General features: G+C 32.9%; 3 protein-coding genes and 1 non-coding gene across 5 annotated transcripts; 2 read left to right on the top strand and 2 right to left on the bottom strand.

Moving 5' to 3' along the window:
- Positions 1-449: 449 nt before the first annotated feature.
- Positions 450-1730, bottom strand: LOC111013549 (ATP synthase small subunit 6, mitochondrial-like). Of its 2 annotated transcripts, XM_088126399.1 has the most exons (3): positions 1538-1726; positions 1374-1416; positions 450-702 (listed from the first exon to the last, which is right to left on the bottom strand). In XM_088126399.1, exons 1-3 carry the CDS (start codon positions 1656-1658, stop codon positions 699-701), a joined length of 168 nt encoding a protein of 55 aa, XP_087982525.1. In that variant the 5' UTR covers positions 1659-1726; the 3' UTR covers positions 450-698. The 2 variants fall into 2 exon arrangements, with proteins under 2 accessions (XP_087982525.1, XP_022143707.1); XM_022288015.2 differs by lacking the exon at positions 450-702 and having other exon boundaries at positions 1370-1416; positions 1538-1730.
- A 146-nt stretch (positions 1731-1876) lies between these two features.
- On the top strand, positions 1877-1950 carry TRNAV-AAC (transfer RNA valine (anticodon AAC)). The gene has a single exon. It is a non-coding gene; the product is annotated as a tRNA-Val (tRNA).
- Positions 1951-11655: 9705 nt separating this feature from the next.
- LOC111013668 (cation/H(+) antiporter 20) lies at positions 11656-17720 on the top strand. The gene is made up of 4 exons (XM_088122213.1): positions 11656-11998; positions 12097-13125; positions 15226-16179; positions 17043-17720. The coding sequence occupies exons 1-4, from the start codon at positions 11819-11821 to the stop codon at positions 17421-17423; spliced, it is 2544 nt and encodes an 847-aa protein (XP_087978339.1). The 5' UTR covers positions 11656-11818; the 3' UTR covers positions 17424-17720.
- Positions 17721-18010: 290 nt separating this feature from the next.
- On the bottom strand, positions 18011-18688 carry LOC111013670 (forkhead box protein G1). Its single transcript, XM_022288166.2, has one exon. It carries the CDS (start codon positions 18467-18469, stop codon positions 18101-18103), a length of 369 nt encoding a protein of 122 aa, XP_022143858.1. The 5' UTR covers positions 18470-18688; the 3' UTR covers positions 18011-18100.
- Between the last annotated feature and the right edge of the window lie 3453 nt (positions 18689-22141).

Here is a 22141-nt window from a genome sequence, read left to right on the forward strand (position 1 = left end):
TTTCTGAGTTGAGAGGAACAAAATTTAAGAAAAGTAATCAAATGTTAATTTAGAAGTGGATGATGAATGAGTATTGGTTACTTCAAGATTGCTTTATCCTAATAATATTACTATGTAAAAAAAAAAAGAAAAAGTAATCCATAAAAAAATTGAGTAAGAAATCATTGTATAATACATCATAGATGCTGTGTTTTTTCAACTATACAATAGTTATAATTTGTTTAGTTCAAAATATAATGTCACACTCGTAAGTAACTGATCTTTTGATTAACAAATCAAAATTGGGGGCTAAACAGTTTGAGAACATGTCAGTTTCTGAACATTACATTTCAAAAGGTGTGCGATTACTGAGGTCCGTCAAAGTTCAACCCAACCAGTCAAGTATAACAACAAAAGGAAAAAAAAACGTTGATGTACACATGTTTATATGACATGTAGGAGTCAGTCTGTAAACAAGAGTTCAACCATTTCGAATTAAGCAGGGCAACCAGTTGTTCAAAGTTTTCAACCAATTTGATGCTACGAAAAAAAATTCTTGTTCATACAGAAAGTAAACATCAGAAAAATCCTTCAAGTTCGATACATACTGAGAAGTACCATAAAACTTGCTTTAAATGGCTTGAAAACTAAGCGCAGCATCTGTTATTTTGCACAAACAAGACATCTCATTGGCAATGACACCAAAGCCCTTCAAGGATTCACCTGCAGCAGCCAGAGCATTAACTTGTCAGCCACATTCCCCTATCTTCCTAAGCATAATATAATCAAGTTATATGACTCAACTGTAGGAAATTAACAAATACCAAAATACAAATTTTTGGAACATGAACATACACAAAAGTTTTGATTGTGTCATAACATATAGAGAAAAGGCCTCTACTCCCACAAGAATTGGAACAAATGTTAGGGATGAAAATAAGTGTTACAACTCCAGATAACTTTCAGATCAATGTCAAAATTGGGTTATCCTCCTCCCATTTTTCCCTACAGATGATTTCGGGTCATATATGGTGGGTTTTTAGCCCTTCCCTTAAGCCACCTTCCAATGAAATACAGGAAACTCAAGAAGATTCAAAATCCACGAGAATTTTCCACCACAACAATAATCAACCAACCCACACCCACAACTACAAATCTCGATAAGCAGGGCACACAATAATAATTTATGCTATAGAATTTACTCCCATCGCAACACAATCAGGTAAATGCAGAAGCCCCACTTCAAAGAACAGAAAACAAATAAACTGAACAATTCTCTTGAATGCATTCGTACTTTCAGGCTAATAAAATCAAATCGGGACACTATATTAAATGCATATGCGAAAAAATGTGCGCCGAGTGGGAATCAGTCAATTAGGGTTCCGGGAAATTACCGATTGTGCCTCTGGACGAAAGGAGAGTTCTTCACTTCTTCCTCTGAGAAGCAGTCGACGAAAGAATTAATACAGGCATAAGTGAATGAGTCGAATCAAACCCAAGAAACAAAAGGCGGAATCAAGAAGAAAAAAGTATAAAGAATGATAATCGATCATGATACCAGATAGTCCGGCGGTCATCTTGGTTATAAGAGTCCCGGTTATGGCGAAACCTACAAGGAAGGGCCAGTTCCTCTTCCATTCTCGCCTGAAAAACACCGGCCATGGATCGAACTGCTTCATCTTCCTTCGACTCTGTGCGATGTTCCTCTCGATTTCCTTTCACGAGTGAAAATGGGGAATTCTTCGCTCAGATCTTGTTTGCTTATAAAGAGACGACTGAAATCTCGGCCCACATAAATACAACGGACCTGTTTCAAGGCCCACAAAAGTTAAACCAAAACTCGGGCCGGGCCTAAGTTGATGAACAGAATCATTGTTTTTTATCTCCTTAGCATTAAGGTGTTGTGGTGTAGTTGGTTATCACGTCAGTCTAACACACTGAAGGTCTCCGGTTCGAGTCCGGGCGACGCCAATTTATTTTATACATCTTTTATTCTAGTAATATAGTTAAATGGGCCGAATTCAGTCATAATGGTACCTACAATATTTAATTATACAGAAAAGTTTCTCATATGCCGAAAATAGATTTAAATTGACCTTATTTTACTGCTTTAAATTAATATCATTGTTCAGATTAGGGTATCCACGCATCAGGTTGAAATATTTTTTAGTGAAAAATTATCCTCCAAAAATTTAAAAAGTTATTATTTCAGGTTGTTGGCGAATAAATAATATATAAAGAATTCTTGAACGGAATAAAGTTAAAATAAATATTACTATATTTTATGTTCTCTCCATACACGTGGCACGTACTGATTGGGTGATAGGTGATGCACGTGGCTTTCATTAATAAGCTTCAAATTTCATCACCTCGGTCTTGTGCTTCATCACCGAGCCGACCAAGCTTCATAAAAACGTGTTCTCATTTGGTTGTTGAACAAATTAGCTTCATCTCGGCTCAGCTCAAGTCTCCGATAGGATTCACGACAACACGCTGTGATTCATGACCACCTTAAAGAGTCGTTGAAGCCTTATCGGGAATATTGTCAGGGAAGTCGCCTATAAATAGAATCCATTCACTCTGTTTCAAGTATGCGAATATCACTTTTCTTTTTGAAAAGCAACTTGGATTCTTACCGACTTTGACATCGGAGTGTTTCCTGTTTTGTAAGTTGCCCATCCAGTCGACACGTCCAAACGGAGGTTTGCAGCTTTGTCAAATTTGTGATCAAACAAAGCGTGCTACGACACTTATATTGTGCTATCCCTGACACGGTTTGAACATCTAGACAATGGGACATTCCGTCTTTTCTTACAATCAAGCTTGTCGTAGAGATAGAGGATGGGGAAGAGAGAAAATAATATTAGGTTCATATATATTTTGTTAAGTTAGGAAATATAATCACTACACCATTCTTTCACGACTCCATTAATGGTAAAAATGAACTTATCATAAACATCATAGATTGACATATCTTTTGAAATTTGAGTAATCTCTAAACTCAAACTTAAAAGGAGCAAAAACTTAATTCTTCTATTATTTCTAACTTTTAAAATATCCCTAATTCTTCAAAGGCTCAAAGGATCAATCTTTTCGAATCCATTTCCAACCAATAATTTCTTAATCAATCCAACCTAGATCTTCAATTTCAATGTTGATTTCGTATCGGATTAGAACAGTTAATTATCATAATATTACTTTATTATATGATATAAATTAATTCCCTTTTAGTACACATTAAATCGATGAAGCTAGCTAAGAGATCATACAGATAACATTACACGTCTCTCATCTTCAGAAAATGGCAATTATCGAAAACACTGTTTTATTATGTTCCTGGAAAATCTTTAATTTTCTATGCAGCCAATCAGCATCCACTTTTTTTTTTTACTTTAATTTGCCCATTCTACCAGCTGTCCAGATTCAGTCATTCCTACTTTATTTGAATTCCACGCGATATGGGCAAAGTCTGAGAGTAATTAGATGTTGGATTTTTTGGAGTAATATTCGAAAATTTGTTTTGTTTTGTTTTTTTTTTTTTTTTTGACCCAAGTTAGGAAGTTTCTTCTATTGTAATAAATTTAAAATATCCATTTTAATGTAGTATTTGATTTTTTTTTAAAAATAATTATTTTGATTCACACCTCTAATTTGTCGTAATTATATTTGCCCACTTCATACTTACCTCAATAAATTATATGCCATGTTAGCACATACTTAGTATGTGTATTTAAAGTCATATCACTGTCTATTAAATAATTGATGTTGTAATAAAACAATCAAATCCATAACCTCCCCATTTTACCCTATACATACATACATATACAGATACATACATATACAATTTACAATTTACAGTCATATGTGTAAATATATTTATCTCTTTTTCTTTAAACAGGAATCAATATTTTTCACTCTGACTATAATAAGATTATGATTTTGCAAATATGATAATTAAAAAAAAAAAAAACTTCACGCTTTTATTTGGACATTTTAACATAGTTTTCTTTTATCCTCATATATCACTCATTTCTGTTACTCCACTAATAAGACTATATCATTGATAGACTGATAGAGATGCTTTGAGGTTATTTAATATTTTTCGTGAGGGAGTTTGGGTTTGACATTTTTTTTCTATATTTTTAAATTTAGAATGTTATTGTTATTTTTACAAATTTTAGACTCGTTTTGCCATATATGCAAATGAACATTTTTACTTTTATATTTGCATCAAGTCTTTAAGAGTACTGTGTTTGGCTTCATTAGTTAGGTGTTTGTGTAACTCAATAATAAGAAGCCAAACTTATATTTGGTACATGCGTTTGCTTATTCGTCGTTACAAGTTTATTAGTCTAAAATTTATTTATAAATCACAAATTATAAAATTTGCTCGTTTTAGGGTATACAATGACTTTTACAAATTATAAACCCATAAATCAAATACAAAGTTACAAAAATTCAATTTTCTATAACTTAGTAATGTGTAGAATTTAAATTCAAATTATAATTAAAGCTCAAACTTTATAATCTTTTAAACTTATTAAAATTGGGAGTAATTTTTTTTAATTAAATATTTTCTATTGACACGTTAATTTATTTAGTAGGTCGGTAGATAGAAGGCATAGTAGGAGGAATTTTTTCTTTTTTGCTTTTTTCTTCTAAATTTGAATTTCATAATTAATTATTTGGAAAAGAAATGAAGGAAAGTTGATGGTATTAAAATATGTTGATGGCATCATAAGTTAGGCCACGTTTGGAGGGCACAAAAAGAGGAGGCTAGGAATTGAAGGTGCACATTTAAGACCATGACCACATTTAAATTAGACTTATTTTGTAAATTTGCTAACTAAAAATAAATAAATAAATATATCACATGATCTCTCATTTTTTAAATAATTATATTTAATCTTTAAAATTCTCAAAATAAGGTTATTTTTTAAAAAAATATTTGATAAAATTTATGGACAAAAAAGGTTATGTATCTCATTAAATTATTTTTTTTATTAACATAGTTTGAACACGTATGACATAGCATTTTGAAAAAAAATTTAATGGGTAGGTCGGATTTTGAGGATGGCTACAGTTGGATATCATATGTCAAATAGTATAGAGTGACATATTTGCAAGGTCCAATACGATATGCTTAATCAACCTTTTCTTGACAGATTTTTTTTTCTCCCTTTAGGGATAATCTAGTTGAGAGTTTTTAATACATTAAAAGAAAAATAGAGAATTTTAAAAGATGAATGTCCAAATTGAAAATGATCGAGATTGAAGATTATGGTATATATTTTGCTAAAAAGAAGTTACTCTCATTTTTCTCTTTTCCATATTCCTTTCATATTTATTGTTGAAATAAAAAGACTGTCTTTGTTGAAAAATGTTGAAAACATAGAAACAAAATGAAAAGGCACAATGATAATTTTTTTTTCTTCCTTATCCTCATTATAAATACATGTAGAATTTGATGTTCTCAGTCAAATTTTCTAATGTTAATTGTTGGGAAATATTCAACGTACGGGGCCAATTTAGAAGTCAAACGTGTGCGTGGTTTGTTAATCGAAGAGTAAAAATTTACCACAGTGAGGCCAAAATCTTTCATGAATCTTTAAATATATCACCTATTTTTAAAAATTTTAAATATAATAAATATTTTTATTTATATTAGTAGTTTATCAGATATTTACATCACACGCTTATATCAGTAGTATATTAGATGTATATCACATACATATTGCGAGTATATTTGACACTCATATAACATATAACAGTATACCAGATGTATATCACATAAATATATCAGTAGTCATATATATTACAGGTATATTGTAGAAATATTACAGATGTATATCATTTGGGTAAAGTTGTCGTTTCAAAATTGGACCTCCATTCTTAAAAAAGAAATTGCTATATTTGAAACAGGTTGCTAATTTGGTAATTTTACTATTTTTTTTTTTTTTTTTGTAATTGTCCATGTTAATATTCGTATATATCTCTTCATATTGCTAATAATTTGATTGAAAGTAAATTTAAAAACAAAGAAAATTTTACTAATTTTTATGCAAGCTGAAAATTTTCATTATTGTGAGTAATGGAAAATTAGGTGTGGAGGTTTAGGAAAAAGAAAAAAAGAAAAGCTATTTAGTTATAATGGAAAGAACCAATCACATGGCATGAGAGTCATGTGTACTTTTTTAAGTAGATGATTTGGCTCACAGACCCCTTGCATTGTTTTTTGATCATTTGTTTAGTGGCATAGAAAAAGAAAAAGGTAATATTGACTTCTAACTCACATGCTGATTCAAAATTAGAAACTTTGGACTCAAAACTCTCCACCAAAGTCAGAGGAAAAAAAGAAATTAGGTTTCGTTTGGTCAGTGATCTGCATCTAAAACCAGTGATTTAATGAAAAATATAGTTATATTCTTTGTTTTTAACGTTTTTGGATATATGTTTGGTGTCAAATTTAGAAATTGGATCTTAATTTTAAAAATGGTTTAATGTATATTTAGTAATATATTTGTAAATTACTCGGGCTTGTTACAAATTACATATTTAGTTTATTCTAAAATAATATTTATTAATATATCAACATTTCAATTTTTGCATTCTACAATATTATATAATTTATAATACTTTATATTTTCTATGTTTTAGTTTTATGAATTTATAACCTGAAATAATATATTTATCAAAGTTTTTATCTCTTCAATGTAATTATGTATTTTATAGTTTCAAATTTAAAATTTAAAAATAGTAAAACATAAAAACACATATTCACTAAATTCATTTCAATGTGGAATTTAAATTGCATACCAAATATGCTCTTACCTACCCTTTAAATTCTATTTTCGTCATCATTTTATTTTAATTTGATTATAAGTTTTTAAAATGTCTATTTCAATCCTAGAAAAAGAATCAAAGAATGACTATTTTAACCCTTGAACTTTTACCGTATCATCATGTATACTAATTAGTTAATGTAAGCATGTATCTAAACCACATTAGTAAAAAAATGAGTATCGGACCGATGAATCTAATTAGGTGGCAAAATGATATAATAAGAAGCAAAATGAATACTTTTTTAAATACGAGTAAATAAAATAGGTATTGCAAAAATTCAAGAATCAGAATAGTAGTTTTATAAAATTTTAGAAACTAAAATAAATAGTTTGAAAATTCATGACATAAATAAGATTTAAAACATAAGTGAAAATTTATTTCATGATAATTTAATGTATATAGCTTACTTTCTACAAAAAGAGCTTGTAGACCAAATTTAATGTATATAGATAATGTGATTATATGCAATGAATGTCTTCTTTATGGAGCATTGATTTGAATCTCATATAATATAAGGTAACATTTTCTATAAACAATGGAATGAAAATTATCTAAACTAAATTTAAAAATTACATATTTCCAATTTAGTTTTATATTTTCAATTTAGTTTTATAGTTTTAAATTTTTTAATAGTGTTTATAGTTTGAGTTTAAAACCTCACAAATCTTTTCTAAACTATCCTTTATCCATCCAAAAAATCCACCAATTTCACAAATTTACTTAGACCAAACCTTAATCCAATCCACTAACACAGTTAATCAGATAAAAATTTTTAGTTAATTGTTATATAACAAAATGTGTCAATATGAACTATTTAGTTGGACAATATAAATATAATTAAAGGGTGGGTCGACTTTATTAGTATTTTATCAACTGAGTAATACTTGAATTGACATCTCATCATTTATTGGTTTTATAAATCATAACTAATATATTATAAAAATGGTTTAAAACATTTATGTATTTTGTCAAGTCTTTTATTTATATAGATTTTTTTCTTTTTTTATAGTTAGTTAGTTTTTAATTAAATTATTACACGTGATACACGTCTAATTAAGCTATTCACTAGTTATCAAATTTTTTTTTCTTTTTTTAGACATGTTATCAAATTAGAAATACGTAATCTACTTGATGCATGTTCTTTCTTTTTTTTTTTTTTGAGTCAATATATGATAATTACTCATAATTTATACATTAATATTTTTCTTTTTGTTGAATAAACATAGTACATTCAATAATAACATTTCACGTGTTGAATTTTCAAAACAAGTGAGTCGTGCAAACATCATTGTAAGAAACAAACGGAAAAGGAGAAGAAGAAAAAGGGACATGGAAAGAAAAGTGAATTGGACAAAAGAAATTAGTCCATTGTTGAAAAATTCTAACTTGTCCGAAAAATCCATCCTTAATTTTGGGAGAGTCAGAGTTGTTTCTTAGGACTTACACACATTACAGGCTAACTTTACAACTAATAAAGCAAGTTGGAGGAACAGTGTTGGAAAATGAAATTGAAGGCACCAAAATCCTCTTTGCCACCGCACCACATATTGCCAATGGCTAACCACATGATCTTCACTCAACTTTTGGCCACTTTTCTTTCAAGAAAAAGCTTTTATTGCTGCGAAACAAAGACTATTTATGATCATTGATTGCAAAAATATATCATTTTTTGTTGTTTAATTTTAATTGGGAACTTATTTAAGTTAACCTTTTTTGGCACACATTATTGTCAAAGAAATTCTAAAAAGAAAAATGAAGAAAACCAGAATATACCGATAGTAGGAGAGAAGAACTGAGTATTAATATAGTAATGTTGGTTGAATTTTAATTTTGTATTTGCAACGAAAAATAATAACATAATTTCTACTAATTAGATATTCCGTCACAAAATTAGTTGTAATTGACACTTGAAAGTTTTTATTTTTATTCTTCAAAAAAGGGATAAATATTGTAATAATTCGGTGGAAATTAATTGAACCAAACAAAATTCACAAACATCTCTATGCCCATCCATCGTTCTCAAGATGACCAAATTGATCATATTGCCCCTTTAAACAATATTATACTTGCCAACCTCAACATTATTCGACAGGTAAGGTATTTCAAATCTTGTAAGTTCGGGTCTTCATTTTCATATTTTTGATATTATATATTGAAAAAAATGTATGACAAACTGCCAAGCCTTTCAAAATTTGACATCTTCATTCCCAAGGTTTGAGAAATACTTCATTTTATTCCTTTAACCATTAGTTAATGTAACAGTAAAGTGACCTTAAGTCAATAGGGTATTAGTTCTTTAGCTGGTTTTCCATCTTTCCAACCGCCACGTCACCTATTTTCAAAATAAACATCATCTCGTCATCTATTTTATTATTCATTAATAGTTAAAAAGACTAAAACGAAGTATTTCCTAAACTTTACTGTGCAAAATTTTGAAATTTAGAACGAGAAAGAATTATATCACAAATTTCAGAGATCAAAAATATACAAGAGAAAGAGATATTCATCTTTTTTAATAATTATATTAATGAATATAAAAAGTCAAACTTTTTGCAAGCTTCTTGTGATCAATGAAATACCTATGCACCAAAAATTTGATCTCTCCCTTTCTCTAAAAGGCAATTGTATTTCTCCAAGTTTTCTTTCCATGCATGCATGTGAACTCTTCTAATCACTTCTAGGAACAGAAACCATCAATATTTGTTAATTAATTTGGATCTCACCAACCAAGAAAGGAAAAAAAAATTTATCATACACGAATGTTCTATTCTTGTAAACCATACATTGTAATCGCTTATATATATTATTACACTTAATATTCAATTCATTAAATAAAGCTTAGAAAAAAATCACTAATAAATTTCAATCAGTACACACTTATAATTAATATTTATATTATCTTATATTATTATTTGGTTACTACTTATTAAACTATTTTTTACTAATTAAACTTAATGAATCAATATTAAGTTTTATATAAATATTTAAATAATATTTGCATTTTTATTTGAAATAATTGATTTTTTGTGGAGGCAACAAGTGTTGATTGCCTATGTACACATTTGCATCCCAGCTCATTTGGTGACATAAAGAAAATGATGTCATTTTCAATCTCTTTAAAGGAATTATGTATAGTTTAGCATTTTATATTTAACAGGTAATTTTTTTAATGTAACTCTTCTTAGCAAATTATGATTTCTCCACCCCTCTAAACATGTGAAAATCTTTTTCATTTTTGTCCAATTATAGAAAACAAAATGAAGAAACTTTTTTTATTTTAGTAAATGAGAAGGGTCAAAGTTCAATCCATCGAGATAATGTAATTTATTGTTATTAATTTTTTTCGATTTGTTTGCTATACTAAAATGTGCATTACGTTGCCAACGTGAACCTAACATAATTTAATAGTAATTGTGTATTTAAATATATATAAGTTCAGACCTCTCTCATATATATATATATATGTCATATTAATTTTATACAACTTATTTATATTCAAAATCTAAAATTACATGGAAAATAAAATTTGGGTATAAATAAAAGGCGCTAAATGCTATTTTAGCCAATTTTTTTTACCTACTATTATTATTATTTGGGTAGAATTTAGCATTACAAATATGATGATGGGGATTCCTACTCCTACGTACCTCTACCTTTCCTTTCGAGAACATATCTAGGTAGGCACCCTCCTTTTCCAATAATAAAAAAAAAATACCACAAAACTTCGTCTGTGATTTTGCCGGTTGGCCTCGGGAGAGTTTATTGGACCTATTCTCCTCACTTATACAAAATGTTAGGGATATATCGGGTTATGTTTAGGTTGCTTCTCAACCTTCATATATTCTATTTTAATTTTTCAAATTTCAAAATATTTTATTTTAGTCTTTTAACGTTGTATCCAAAGAATTAAACTTAAATTATATTTTGCTTTCAAAAGTTTTAAAATATCTATTTTAGTTCATAAACTTAAAAATAGATCATTTAAGTCATTTAAGTCAATGTTGTATTATTTTGTCATCTAATATCTCTTTATCCAATATTGATCATGCTCACATCAATATATTAATATAAATACTCAAATTATATTATTAATTTATTAAAAACAAAACAAAAAGAAAATATATATTTTCTTAAAAATGAGATTAAAAAAAACTATTTTAAAATCTTCTTTTGGTTTCAAACATTTGCAAGATATGTTCGTGCAATATTTATGCTCGCCCAATTTTTAGCCCACCAACCATTATTGTATTTAGTTGGCAAATTTTTTCTGTATGTTAGATCATGACTAATCAACCTGTCATATTAAATAATAATTTAATAGCGTTAACTTATTTTTTATTTTATTATTATACCTTTAAGAAAATCTCATCAACAATTTTCAATTATTCGACTCAATATTTAAAACTCTAACCCTTTTTAATTGATATTATAAACTTTAATCCGTTAAACTATGTTTATAGCAGTGAAAAATAACGTGAACATGAGTTATTTGGCTGAATATTCAAAACTCTAACCTTTTTTAATTGATAATATAGACTTTAATCACATAGCGGTGAAAAAGAATATGAAAATATTGTAATAATAACATGATTGAAATTTTTTAGAGCTCATTCAATGTTCCATCTTCTCATCTTATGGCTTCAAAGTCATCACGGAGCATTTTCTCTATTGACACTCATCTTTTGTTTACTATCATTAAAATTTTGCAAAGTAGGAAATAAAATAAAATAGAAAAAAAAAGATATATTTTTATGGTTAAAATAAAAAAATAAAAAAAGCCACGACGACGAGTTCATTTTCAGAAAAAGAAAAGAAAACACAGGCAATTGGAGGGTCAGAGAAGAAAACTAAATGAGCTTCATTTTCTTCTATAAATGGCGCCATTTAATTTGCTCTCTCCCTCTCTCGTTCCTGAGATTCACTCCAAGATAATGACTAAAACTTCTTCCTCATAAGAAACCAAAGATAATTTCCAGAGAAGAGAAAAAAAAAAACGATGACTGTGAACATAACCTCCATCAAAACCGCCTCCAATGGCGTCTGGCAAGGGGACAACCCTCTCGATTTCGCCTTCCCTCTCTTAATCCTTCAGACCATTTTAATCCTCGTCGTCTCCCGCTTCCTCGCCCTCCTCCTCAAACCCCTCCGCCAGCCCAAAGTCATTGCCGAAATCGTCGTACGTCTATTTTCTAATCGTTTTTGTTGTGTTGTGTTTACTGTTGCTTGATTTTGATTTTGATTCGATTCGATTGATTGGAGATTTCTGATTTGCAGGGCGGGATTCTGTTGGGTCCATCGGCTTTTGGCAGAAACAAATCCTATTTGCACCGGATTTTCCCTCAATGGAGCACTCCGATTCTGGAATCTGTCGCCAGTATCGGTCTACTGTTCTTCCTGTTCCTGGTTGGGCTGGAACTCGATTTGTCCTCGATCCGCCGCAGCGGGCGGAGGGCTTTCGGTATAGCCTTCGCCGGAATCTCCGTCCCCTTCCTCTGCGGAATCGGCGTCGCCTTCGTCCTCCGGAGCACCGTCGACGGCGCCGATAAGGTCGGCTTCGGCCAGTTCCTGGTGTTCATGGGAGTCGCCCTCTCCATCACCGCCTTCCCCGTCCTCGCCCGCATTTTGGCCGAGCTCAAGCTCCTCACGACGGAGGTCGGCGAGACCGCCATGGCCGCCGCCGCCTTCAACGACGTTGCCGCGTGGATTCTCCTCGCACTGGCGGTCGCGCTGGCAGGTAGCGGCACCGAAGGCGGGGCCCACAAGAGCCCGTTGGTTTCCGTGTGGGTCCTACTCTCGGGGGCCGGGTTTGTGGGGTTAATGATGGTGGCGACCCGACCCGCGATGAAATGGGTGGCCCGGCGGTGCTCGTACGAGCATGACGCCGTGGGCGAGGCGTACATCTGTTTGACACTCGTCGGAGTGCTGGTTTCGGGATTCGTGACGGATCTGATCGGAATCCACTCGATTTTCGGCGGATTCATATTCGGATTGACGATTCCGAAGGGGGGGAGGTTCGCGGAGAGATTGATTGAGAGGATTGAGGATTTCGTGTCGGGTCTGCTACTGCCGCTGTACTTCGCGTCGAGCGGGTTGAAGACGGACGTGGCCAAGATCCGCGGCGGAAGGGCGTGGGGGCTGCTGGCGCTGGTCGTATCCACGGCATGCGCCGGCAAGATTCTGGCCACGTTCGCGGTGGCGATGGCGTTTCTCATGCCGCCGCGGGAGGCCCTCGCCTTGGGCCTCCTCATGAACACCAAGGGCTTGGTGGAGCTCATCGTGCTCAACATCGGCAAGGAGAAAAAGGTCGGTTTCCCATTTATTGGTAAAATCCATTTCATAAATTTTTTATTATTGTTTGGTTTTATATATATATTTTTTCGATTAAAATTTGTACTTGTTTAGAAGTAATTTTTTTGCCTCAAGTTTTGATTCTTAAAGATATGTTTTTATGGTTTTTCTTTTAACTATTTTTGGTTTATAGAATTTGTAATTTTGTAACTATTTTTTAAGAGAAAATTGTTCGTTTTTTTCCCTTAAATGATTACAAGATAAAGAAAATAATTACTACATTATTATAATTCTTATAACAAAAAAATAAATGCTTATGTTGTTGTTAAATGATTAAATGGCAAGTTTATCCCTAAATTTTGATCGTGATGTTTAATAAGTTTCTAAATTTTAAAAAGTGTCTCAGATAAATTTACTAATTCTCATAGCTCACTAGTTAAAGCATCTTAAAAAAGTTAGAAGTTGAATCTCAAATCTCTAAATTTGTTGTACTAAAAAAAATTATATAGTTAGATATATTCCCACTTTTAAGATGTTTGGACCATCTTTGAAAATTTTCGAAATTACTTTACATTCAAGAAAAAGAAAATACATAATTAGAGTTTTTTTTTATCTAAAAATTATTGTAAACAAATTCTCAAGCTTTTATTAATTTTTCTTAGATCAATGGGTGAGGATGAGAATTTGAAACCTTTATCCCGTGGAAAATATATATAAAAACCAATTTGTCAACCATAAAGATGATCAGAACCTCAAAAATAGCTACAAATGATGTGATATTAAGCTTAAAGTAAGAGAGGAACAAAACGTGAAAACTTTAAAAACGTCTTCTTATTTAATATATATATATATATATAAAAGATAATAACAATAATTTTGACGAATGTAAACAAATAATAAGGGAGCAGGAAGAAAGTGATGGACATGAAAATTAAAATTCTGAAGAAAATTAGAAGAATGTAATACAAATAATTGAGTTGAGGAGGCTTTTGTTGACTTGTTTTTCCTGTAAGTCGGTTGAATTAGATGTCAGTCAACACAATCCAACCAATTGGCTTCCGAAACTTTCTTACAAGTAAAATACATCCAAATATTTTATTTTATACCCAAATTCTAACTAAACTTGTAATAAAAGTCCATGTATTGTGTGGCGTGGGGCCTAAAACGAACAATGTTAAATATAGTCCTATATATACAAAGCAAAAAAAAAAAAAAAAACAAAATAAACCACAAGGGAGACACACACATGTTCTTCATTGAGGCTTTGAACAAACTTGTTTTTGAAACCCTAAAATGTGGCTCATACTTACGGTGTCTTGAGATCATAGTACTAACCTCAACGACAAAATGCCAAACTGAGATAATTAAGAAGAATATATAAAAATGTAGTTTTAAAGTCTTTTTTTTCCCCTCCAATTTTGCTCCCTTTAATTTTCTCTCATCTTCTTCATTTTCTTCTCTTCTCAACTTGAAAGAGTAGTGTAATCTCTCTCTCTTTTTTTTTTTTTTTTTTTTTTAATTTTCTTCATCTCCAACTTGTTTTTAACTTTATGCCACTCAAGTTTATCGAATGAAAAATGAATCTCCACGAATATTTATCCAGATGTTTAAATTGCATAACATTTCTCTTCCATCGTTTTCTTCCGTGCCTTACTATCTTCTAATTTTAGACGGAGGCTTAAACACAATGCAAAGAGATTTGGGGAGATTTGGATGAAATTATAAGATTTAATAAAATAATTTTAAAAAAAAAGTAACAACCAACACTTATCTTGTTTTCTTGTTTTTTATAAAACCACATGAGGATAAGGAGCACAATCATCCTCGGTAAGGAATTTAAATGTAATTATTATTTTATATTAAATGGTTTATGAAATATGTAGGATTTGTGCAACAAGTTTGAACAAAGTAAGTACCAAAATGAACAAATTCTCCCCTCTACTTTCTGATTCCAAATTTATGAGTGTATCATTTGATTCAATTATTTAGCAAATCATTAAAAAACTTTACTCACAAAACATTTAAATTTAGAATAATTGTATTCAACACGTAGAAACTGTTGTAAAAAAACTATCACAACTGTATGAAACTTTTCCAATTTACTCCACAAAACAGGTTCTAAACGACGAAGTATTCGCCATTTTAGTACTAATGGCGCTCTTCACCACATTCATCACCACCCCCACCGTGATGGCCGTGTACAAGCCAGCCCGCGGCGGCTCCACCCGCATCCACCGCAAACTCCGCGACCTCTCCGCCGACGCCGCCGACGACTCCGTCGCCGATGAGCTCCGAATCCTGGCCTGCGTCCACTCGTCCGGAAACGTCCCGTCGCTCATCACCCTGACCGAGTCAACTCGGAGCACAAAAAATTCTTCCCTCAAACTCTTCGTGATGCACCTGGTGGAGCTCACCGAGCGGTCCTCGTCCATCATCATGGTCCAGCGGGCCCGCAGAAATGGGTTCCCTTTCTTCGCCAGGTTCCGCAAGGGCGAGTGGCACGACCAGCTGGCCGGGGCGTTCCAAGCCTACAGCCAGCTGGGTCGGGTCAAGGTCCGACCCACCACGGCGGTCTCTTCTTTGGCCACCATGCACGAGGATATCCGCCACGTGGCCGAAGATAAGAGGGTGACCATGATTATCTTGCCGTTTCATAAGAATTGGAGGAACGGCGGTGGCGGCGACGGCGACGGCGACGGCGAGGAGGCGGTGGAGAATTTGGGGCATGGGTGGAGGGTGGTGAACCAGAGGGTGCTGAAGAATGCGCCTTGCTCGGTGGCGGTTCTGGTTGACCGTGGATTTGGAGCGAGTGGGGCCCACACGCCGGGGCCAACCATGAATGTGGGCCAGCGGATTTGTGTGGTGTTTTTTGGTGGGCCCGACGACCGCGAGGCGCTGGAGTTGGGGGGCCGGATGGCGGAGCACCCGGCGGTGAAGGTGACGGTGGTGAGGTTTCGGCCGGCGGAGGGTGGGGAGGGTAATAATGTCATTTTGCGACCGATGCCTTCCAAATCCGGCGACAACCACTACAGCTTCTCTGCAGCTCCAATCAACCGGGAAAAAGAGAAGGTACATTTTTTGAATTTTGTGCCCTATATTTTAAAATTAGTTAAACTCGTAAATTTTTTGTTTTAAATATATTTTTAACTTTTATTTTTTTATCAAATAAGTTCTTAAGACTGAAGAGTCCATCTGTTATTTATTAAAAAAAAAAGAATTAAAAAGACCTATGTGGTCCGTTACCTTTATTTAAACAACCATTTATATTTGAATTTTAACATGTAAAAATTAGTTTGATGTAGCTTAAAATTTATGTTAAAAGAACAAGTCTAGCTCATAAATTTCTAACGCTAAAGTGAGTATAACTCAACTGTAATTGACATATACTTTATGAGTTAGATTCCATACTTCCGCAGGAGCATAATCGATTTTCTGGTTAAATACATTACGAGATGTTTTTCCATACTTTCCGCATTCAGTTCTAGCTATTTCCGCGCCTTCTGATCGACCTGAACAACATATACGGACCCCCTCAACCCCTTTTTTCATTACTAATAGGAATATCCTTCACTATTTTGAGTCCCCTCCAACTTGTATTTGGTAGGTCATTATTGAAAGTGTCAAACAAAATCTCCCATCTTTTATTTTATTTGACATTTTCTTTTAATTTATAAACCTTTTAAACACAAAGTTCCAAGTTGATGAGTCTTTTGGACGTACCCTTTTTAAAGTTCAATACTTATTAAATACAATCTTGAAAGTGTAGAGATTAAAGTTGTAATTTAACCTAAGATTTACGAGGATGCAACATTGCCTTGAAAACTAGCTAGATTGAGTAATAAAATCTAAATTGTTAGAAGAAAATTAGAACGCAAATTGATATGATCCAACGACTTTTACTCATTTGCTGTTCTCAAACAAATGCAAAACAGGAGCTAGATGACACAGCAATGGCAGAATTCAGAGGCAAATGGGGAGAAACAGTTGAGTACACAGAGAAGCCGAGCAGCAACATCGTTGAAGGAGTGGTGGCTATCGGAAAGGAAGGCGGTTACGATCTTATCGTGGTCGGGAAGGGTCGTGTTCCATCGACCATGGTGGCGAAACTAGCAGACCGCCAAGCGGAGCACGCCGAGTTGGGGCCGGTAGGGGACATATTGGCCAGCTCCGGCAGGGGAATAGTATCTTCAGTACTAGTAATTCAACAACATGGAGGAGCTACTCATTCAGAAGAAACTCCAGTTTTAAAGATAGCACAAGCAAATGAGAATAAGCAGCCATTGTCAGCCGATGAAGCTTCAAGTCATGTATAAAATCGCAAGTGTTCAACTTTGGTACATATTTCAAGTGATACATTAGGATTTGGCAGTTAATTGGATCAATTCAGTCGTATATCCCATAGAAAATAGTCGTAAAAAAAAAAAGGTGCTTCGATCATAGTTCAATACATGATCTTAATAATACTTCCGGCATCTTTAAAAACAAATCCATATCTCGTGTTCTTAACTATACTTTAATTTTTGTAATATTGTATCCTTTATAGTTAAAATTTTGTAATAATTTAATGTCCACGGAAGAAATCTCATCTAGGTAAAGTATCAATTTTAGCCTTCAACTTCGTAGCTTCTATTATACCTTCAACGAAAATTTTTACAACATGATCGATACAAATTTTAACTCTAAGAGGACTGTTATTATTACATACTAAGCTCGAAACGTTGAAAATTTTAAAATAAAGGATTAAATTGTTACGGATTCAGCCAATTTTCTGATAACAAAAGAGAATTCCTTAGATTTGTTTTATTTGCTCACAGACCCGCAGCCGCAAGGGACAGAAATGAAATTTAAGAAATTGGATGGTGTTAAATTGTCTATGAAAATAACAGGTGGAGTAGAAGGGTTAAAAGAAAGAAAAAACGTTTGCAAATTCATAATTCCGTATGTATATAGTGGGTTGGGCTTACATACATTGAGGCCCAATATCGGCCCATTAGATTACATCATCGTCGGCCCATAGGCCGAAGGCCCTAACAACGCAAGCGGACCCGGCCACTACAACCGCAGCGAAAATCGGGGGAACGATCAGATCAATCCTGGATTTCCTAAAGAGAAGGTCCGGCACGCAAAGCACGTCTCCCGGCAAATCCATCGGAACCCTAACGAGGCCTCCGCCTCCGCCTCCGACTCCGGCCTTGCACTGTGCAGCAAACGACGACGACGGCGAAATCGCCGACGCAAAGGCGAGCTCCGGCGCGAAGGAGGCAACGGCGACCGTCAGCGTGAGGAGAATCGTCCAGGAGGCGGAGTAGACGAGCAGCGGCCACCGCGATCTGAGACGCCTGAACAGAAATCGGAGCATTTCTTGAGGAACGGCTTCTGCGACTGAGGATTCCGATTGGAAATTTGTGGTGAGGTAAGTAGAGATTTGGTTTCATAGATGAGCTAAATAATTACTTACAGGCGAGAGATTGAGAGAGAGAGACGATGGATTTGGTTTTGACTGAGCTTTGTTGACGCATTGAGTGGTTGAAACTTTAAATGGAGAAGATATCTATGTGCTTTGGGATCATCAACTGGTCATTCCAATTGACTGATTTTTCCTTTTAACAAAACAAAAATTAGTTTAATATATATATATTTTATGTTTCTTATAGAAAAGATAATAATAATGTTTTTCATTTTGAGAATTACACATAAAATGGGGGGCACATGTGCAATTCAAAATAGATGTCGAAGTAGGTTGAAAAAATTGGTGGTGTTTGGTGTATATATTTGTGTGGTCGGGTTATAGAAGTTTTCGGTAGAAAATAAATCAAAATTTATCCCAAATTAGCAAGAGACAACTATTCGATTTTTACCTAATAGTAATTTTTTCTTTTTCGTTCGAAGAGTTATTTAAAATAAAACTATTCTCATAGGTTTAATCGATCGATTAGAGTTACAATCTGTTGGTGTAATTTTTGGGAAACTCGTATTGGGTCAAAGGTCGGGTCGACCCAGTCGAGTTATCCAAGAAGGTTGATGGAATGAAGATTGGATCTGTAGATTGGTAGAGTTGGGATCTGCAACAAGAGAGAAGATAAAAGAATAAACACCAGTCTGGTATCAACGAACCACACTCTGATGTTGTAAGAGGAGAAGAGATGAAATGAGCAAGTCTTGGTCAAATTGCTCATACTCATTTCTATTTATAGCTTTTGACGGCAGTATGAATGGGATGGGCTCTTGGAAAGTTAATGGAGGCAGTCAAAGTCAAATTCCACACAATATCCCTCTCTATAGACCAATAGCTGCACAAAAATGGCAAGTGGGTCCCCCGTGTCTGAAATTCGCACTATGGCCAAGCCTAAAGTGGTACCATAAGGATAGGAGATAATGTCCAAATTTACAAATTTTACAGTTTTAGATTTCTAGATTTAAGATTTTTTTCAAATGTCAAATTTGCCTGTCGTTTATATTTATTATAATTAATCTTTTATTTAAATGCAAAAGATTCATATTCTAAATTTGATTTTGTAAACATAATTCCCCAATTTACTCCTTTAACATATTATACTAAAGAATATATATTCTACTGAAAAATGAAATTTATTACAAAATATTCAATTATTCTCATAATCCCTAAATTTACTCCTTAATATACTCTATTAAATAATGAAATTTATTACAAAATATTTTTTCATTTCATTACAATTTTTTTTGGCCAAATTTCAATAATATAATCATTATAACATACACACATATATATATGTAGATATAAACTATATCCGGCTACCTTTTCATTTATATGAAAATATAAATTATATCCGGCTATAAACTTAAGCAACATACACTTGATATAAACTATAGTCATTATAACATACACTTTATATGGAGATATAACCTATATTTGGCAATAAAGTATATACGATTATATCCCTCTACAATTAACAAACAAAGCAAATAACCTACAAACCTTTTGGTCTGCGACTAGACAATGGTCGGGATAAACGGAAGGCTCGAATGGTTGACAGGCGACCAGTGACAAAAAAGAAACCTCGAGATAAACAGACGGAAACAATGGACGGCCAGAGATGAATGAATGAACAGAAACATAACAACAAAGGAAGAAGAAAAGTGGGAGGAGGAGGTTTTCGAATTTTTTCCATAATGGAGGATTTTGGGGATTTAGAATGTAACCTCAATTTTAGATTTTAAAAATTAATTAATATTGAGGTGAGATAAAAAAGATATATTATTAAATTGAGTGATGGGTAACATCTTAAATGAAATTGTTTCATGACGAAAGTGTAAATTTTATATCATTCAATTCTTTTATGTAATTATACTGTCTAAATAGTCTATTAATCCCTATTGGTAGTGGCTAAAAAAGTACTTAGAAAAGAGTTGGCGACCCAATGGGCCACACAAAATGAGGGCCCACATTTTTTGCAGTGGATCGCCAACTCTTTTCTAAGCGCTTTTTTTAGCCACTATCAATATGGTACCACTTTATGCTTCGCCATAGTGCGAATTTCAGACACGAGGACTCACCCTTTTTGTGCATCCATTGGTACTTCTATAGAGGGGGATATAGTGTGGAATTTGACTTTGACCGACTCCATTGACTTTCCAACGCTCATTCACACTGCCATCAAAAGCTATAAATAGAAATAAGGTACGTCATTATCTCTTAAGCAATTCAACCCAAGACTTGCTCATTTCCTCCCTTCTCCTCTTAAGCTTATCAACTGACTTAAGCATTGGAGTGTGGTTGGCTGACACCACACCGGTGTTTATTCTCTTTATCTTCTCTCATGTTGTAAATCCACTCTACCACTCTACGAATCCAATCTTCCTTCCATCAACCGACGGTCGATTTCTCGGATAACTCGATTCGGTCGACCCGACCCGGAATCCCCAAAAATTCCATCAACACAATCGATTTTGTACATTAATCAAACTAAATTTTGTGCCAAGTTTAATTTCATGGAAATTTGTGAGTTTTATAGATGATTATTTATGAGTTAGAATTAGTGGGTCAATTAGAATAAATTGATTTTTTTTTTAAGTTTTTCTCCTAAATTTTTATCCTAAACTTTAAATAGAATTGTAATTTTTTTTTCTTCAATTTGAATAAATGTTGTAATTTTTACATGACATATTTTTCATTCAAACAATCTGTTCGATTAATCATAAAATCATAAAATCTATATCCGGTATGAAACTGATAGGATTTTTAGAAAATAAAGTTTTTTTTTTTTTGTATATTTAGAATTTGTGACTTTTGCTGAAGTTATTTTGAGTTTTCACTCCCACTGAGAAAAAGGGAAAAACTTGGCTTTTAATAAATACCATTTAAAAATTATAAAAGAAATAATAAGTTGTCAAATAGTCAAGGTGTTTCCTTCTTAGGGGTCAAGTTTTTTTCCATTAAAAATAATTGGGTATAGAGAGATCTTCCACTGCTTTTTTCGGTTTTTTCGGTCAAAATTAGTTTCTGAATTTAGACATTAATAGCTCCAGGAGAAAGTTATTTAACATGGTTGACAATATTAGGTTAAATTAAAAATTCAGTATATGAAATTTTGATTAGGGTGTTTATTTGGTCTCTAAACTTCAAAATATTTCAAATTGTATCTCAATTTTTTATTTTGATTATAATATATCTTTATATAACACAACATCAAGATATGATTCTTGGATAAAATAAGAGTTTTTTTTTTTCCAAGTTGGAAAGTGTTGATTAAGCTGGAATTTTTGGACATTTCTAATTGGCATTTTATCTAGTTGGTTTATTCTTGCTTACCATGTCTTATTCTATTTTGCTTTGCCATCATCATTTTATATTCTAGTCAATAGGTGAAATAAACACACACTTATTCTTTCTTAAGTAAAAAATTCAGATATATAATTATAATCTTTCAAAGTTTAAAGATGTTTGAGTAGCTAATGGAATGACTAACTTGTCATTTCTTAAAAAGATTATTTGGCACGTAATTACTCACTAATTAAGGCATTATTGACTAAAAGATCTAATATGAAAATTTTG

Source organism: Momordica charantia (genome assembly GCF_013281855.1).
Source record: "Momordica charantia cultivar OHB3-1 chromosome 1 unlocalized genomic scaffold, Mcharantia_2.0 BLBB01000001.1, whole genome shotgun sequence".
Lineage (NCBI taxonomy): Eukaryota > Viridiplantae > Streptophyta > Magnoliopsida > Cucurbitales > Cucurbitaceae > Momordica > Momordica charantia.

Bases quoted from the DNA above. Each gene is read 5' to 3' on its own strand.
- LOC111013549 (XM_088126399.1), bottom strand. From the start codon at position 1,658: ATGAAGCAGTTCGATCCATGGCCGGTGTTTTTCAGGCGAGAATGGAAG. The intron at 1,417-1,537 runs GTATCATGATCG...ACTGCTTCTCAG, and splicing joins GATGACCGCCGGACTATCTG to AGGAAGAAGTGAAGAACTCT.
- LOC111013668 (XM_088122213.1), top strand. From the start codon at position 11,819: ATGACTGTGAACATAACCTCCATCAAAACCGCCTCCAATGGCGTCTGG. The intron at 13,126-15,225 runs GTCGGTTTCCCA...TCCACAAAACAG, and splicing joins ACATCGGCAAGGAGAAAAAG to GTTCTAAACGACGAAGTATT. The intron at 16,180-17,042 runs GTACATTTTTTG...AATGCAAAACAG, and splicing joins TCAACCGGGAAAAAGAGAAG to GAGCTAGATGACACAGCAAT.
- LOC111013670 (XM_022288166.2), bottom strand. From the start codon at position 18,469: ATGCTCCGATTTCTGTTCAGGCGTCTCAGATCGCGGTGGCCGCTGCTC.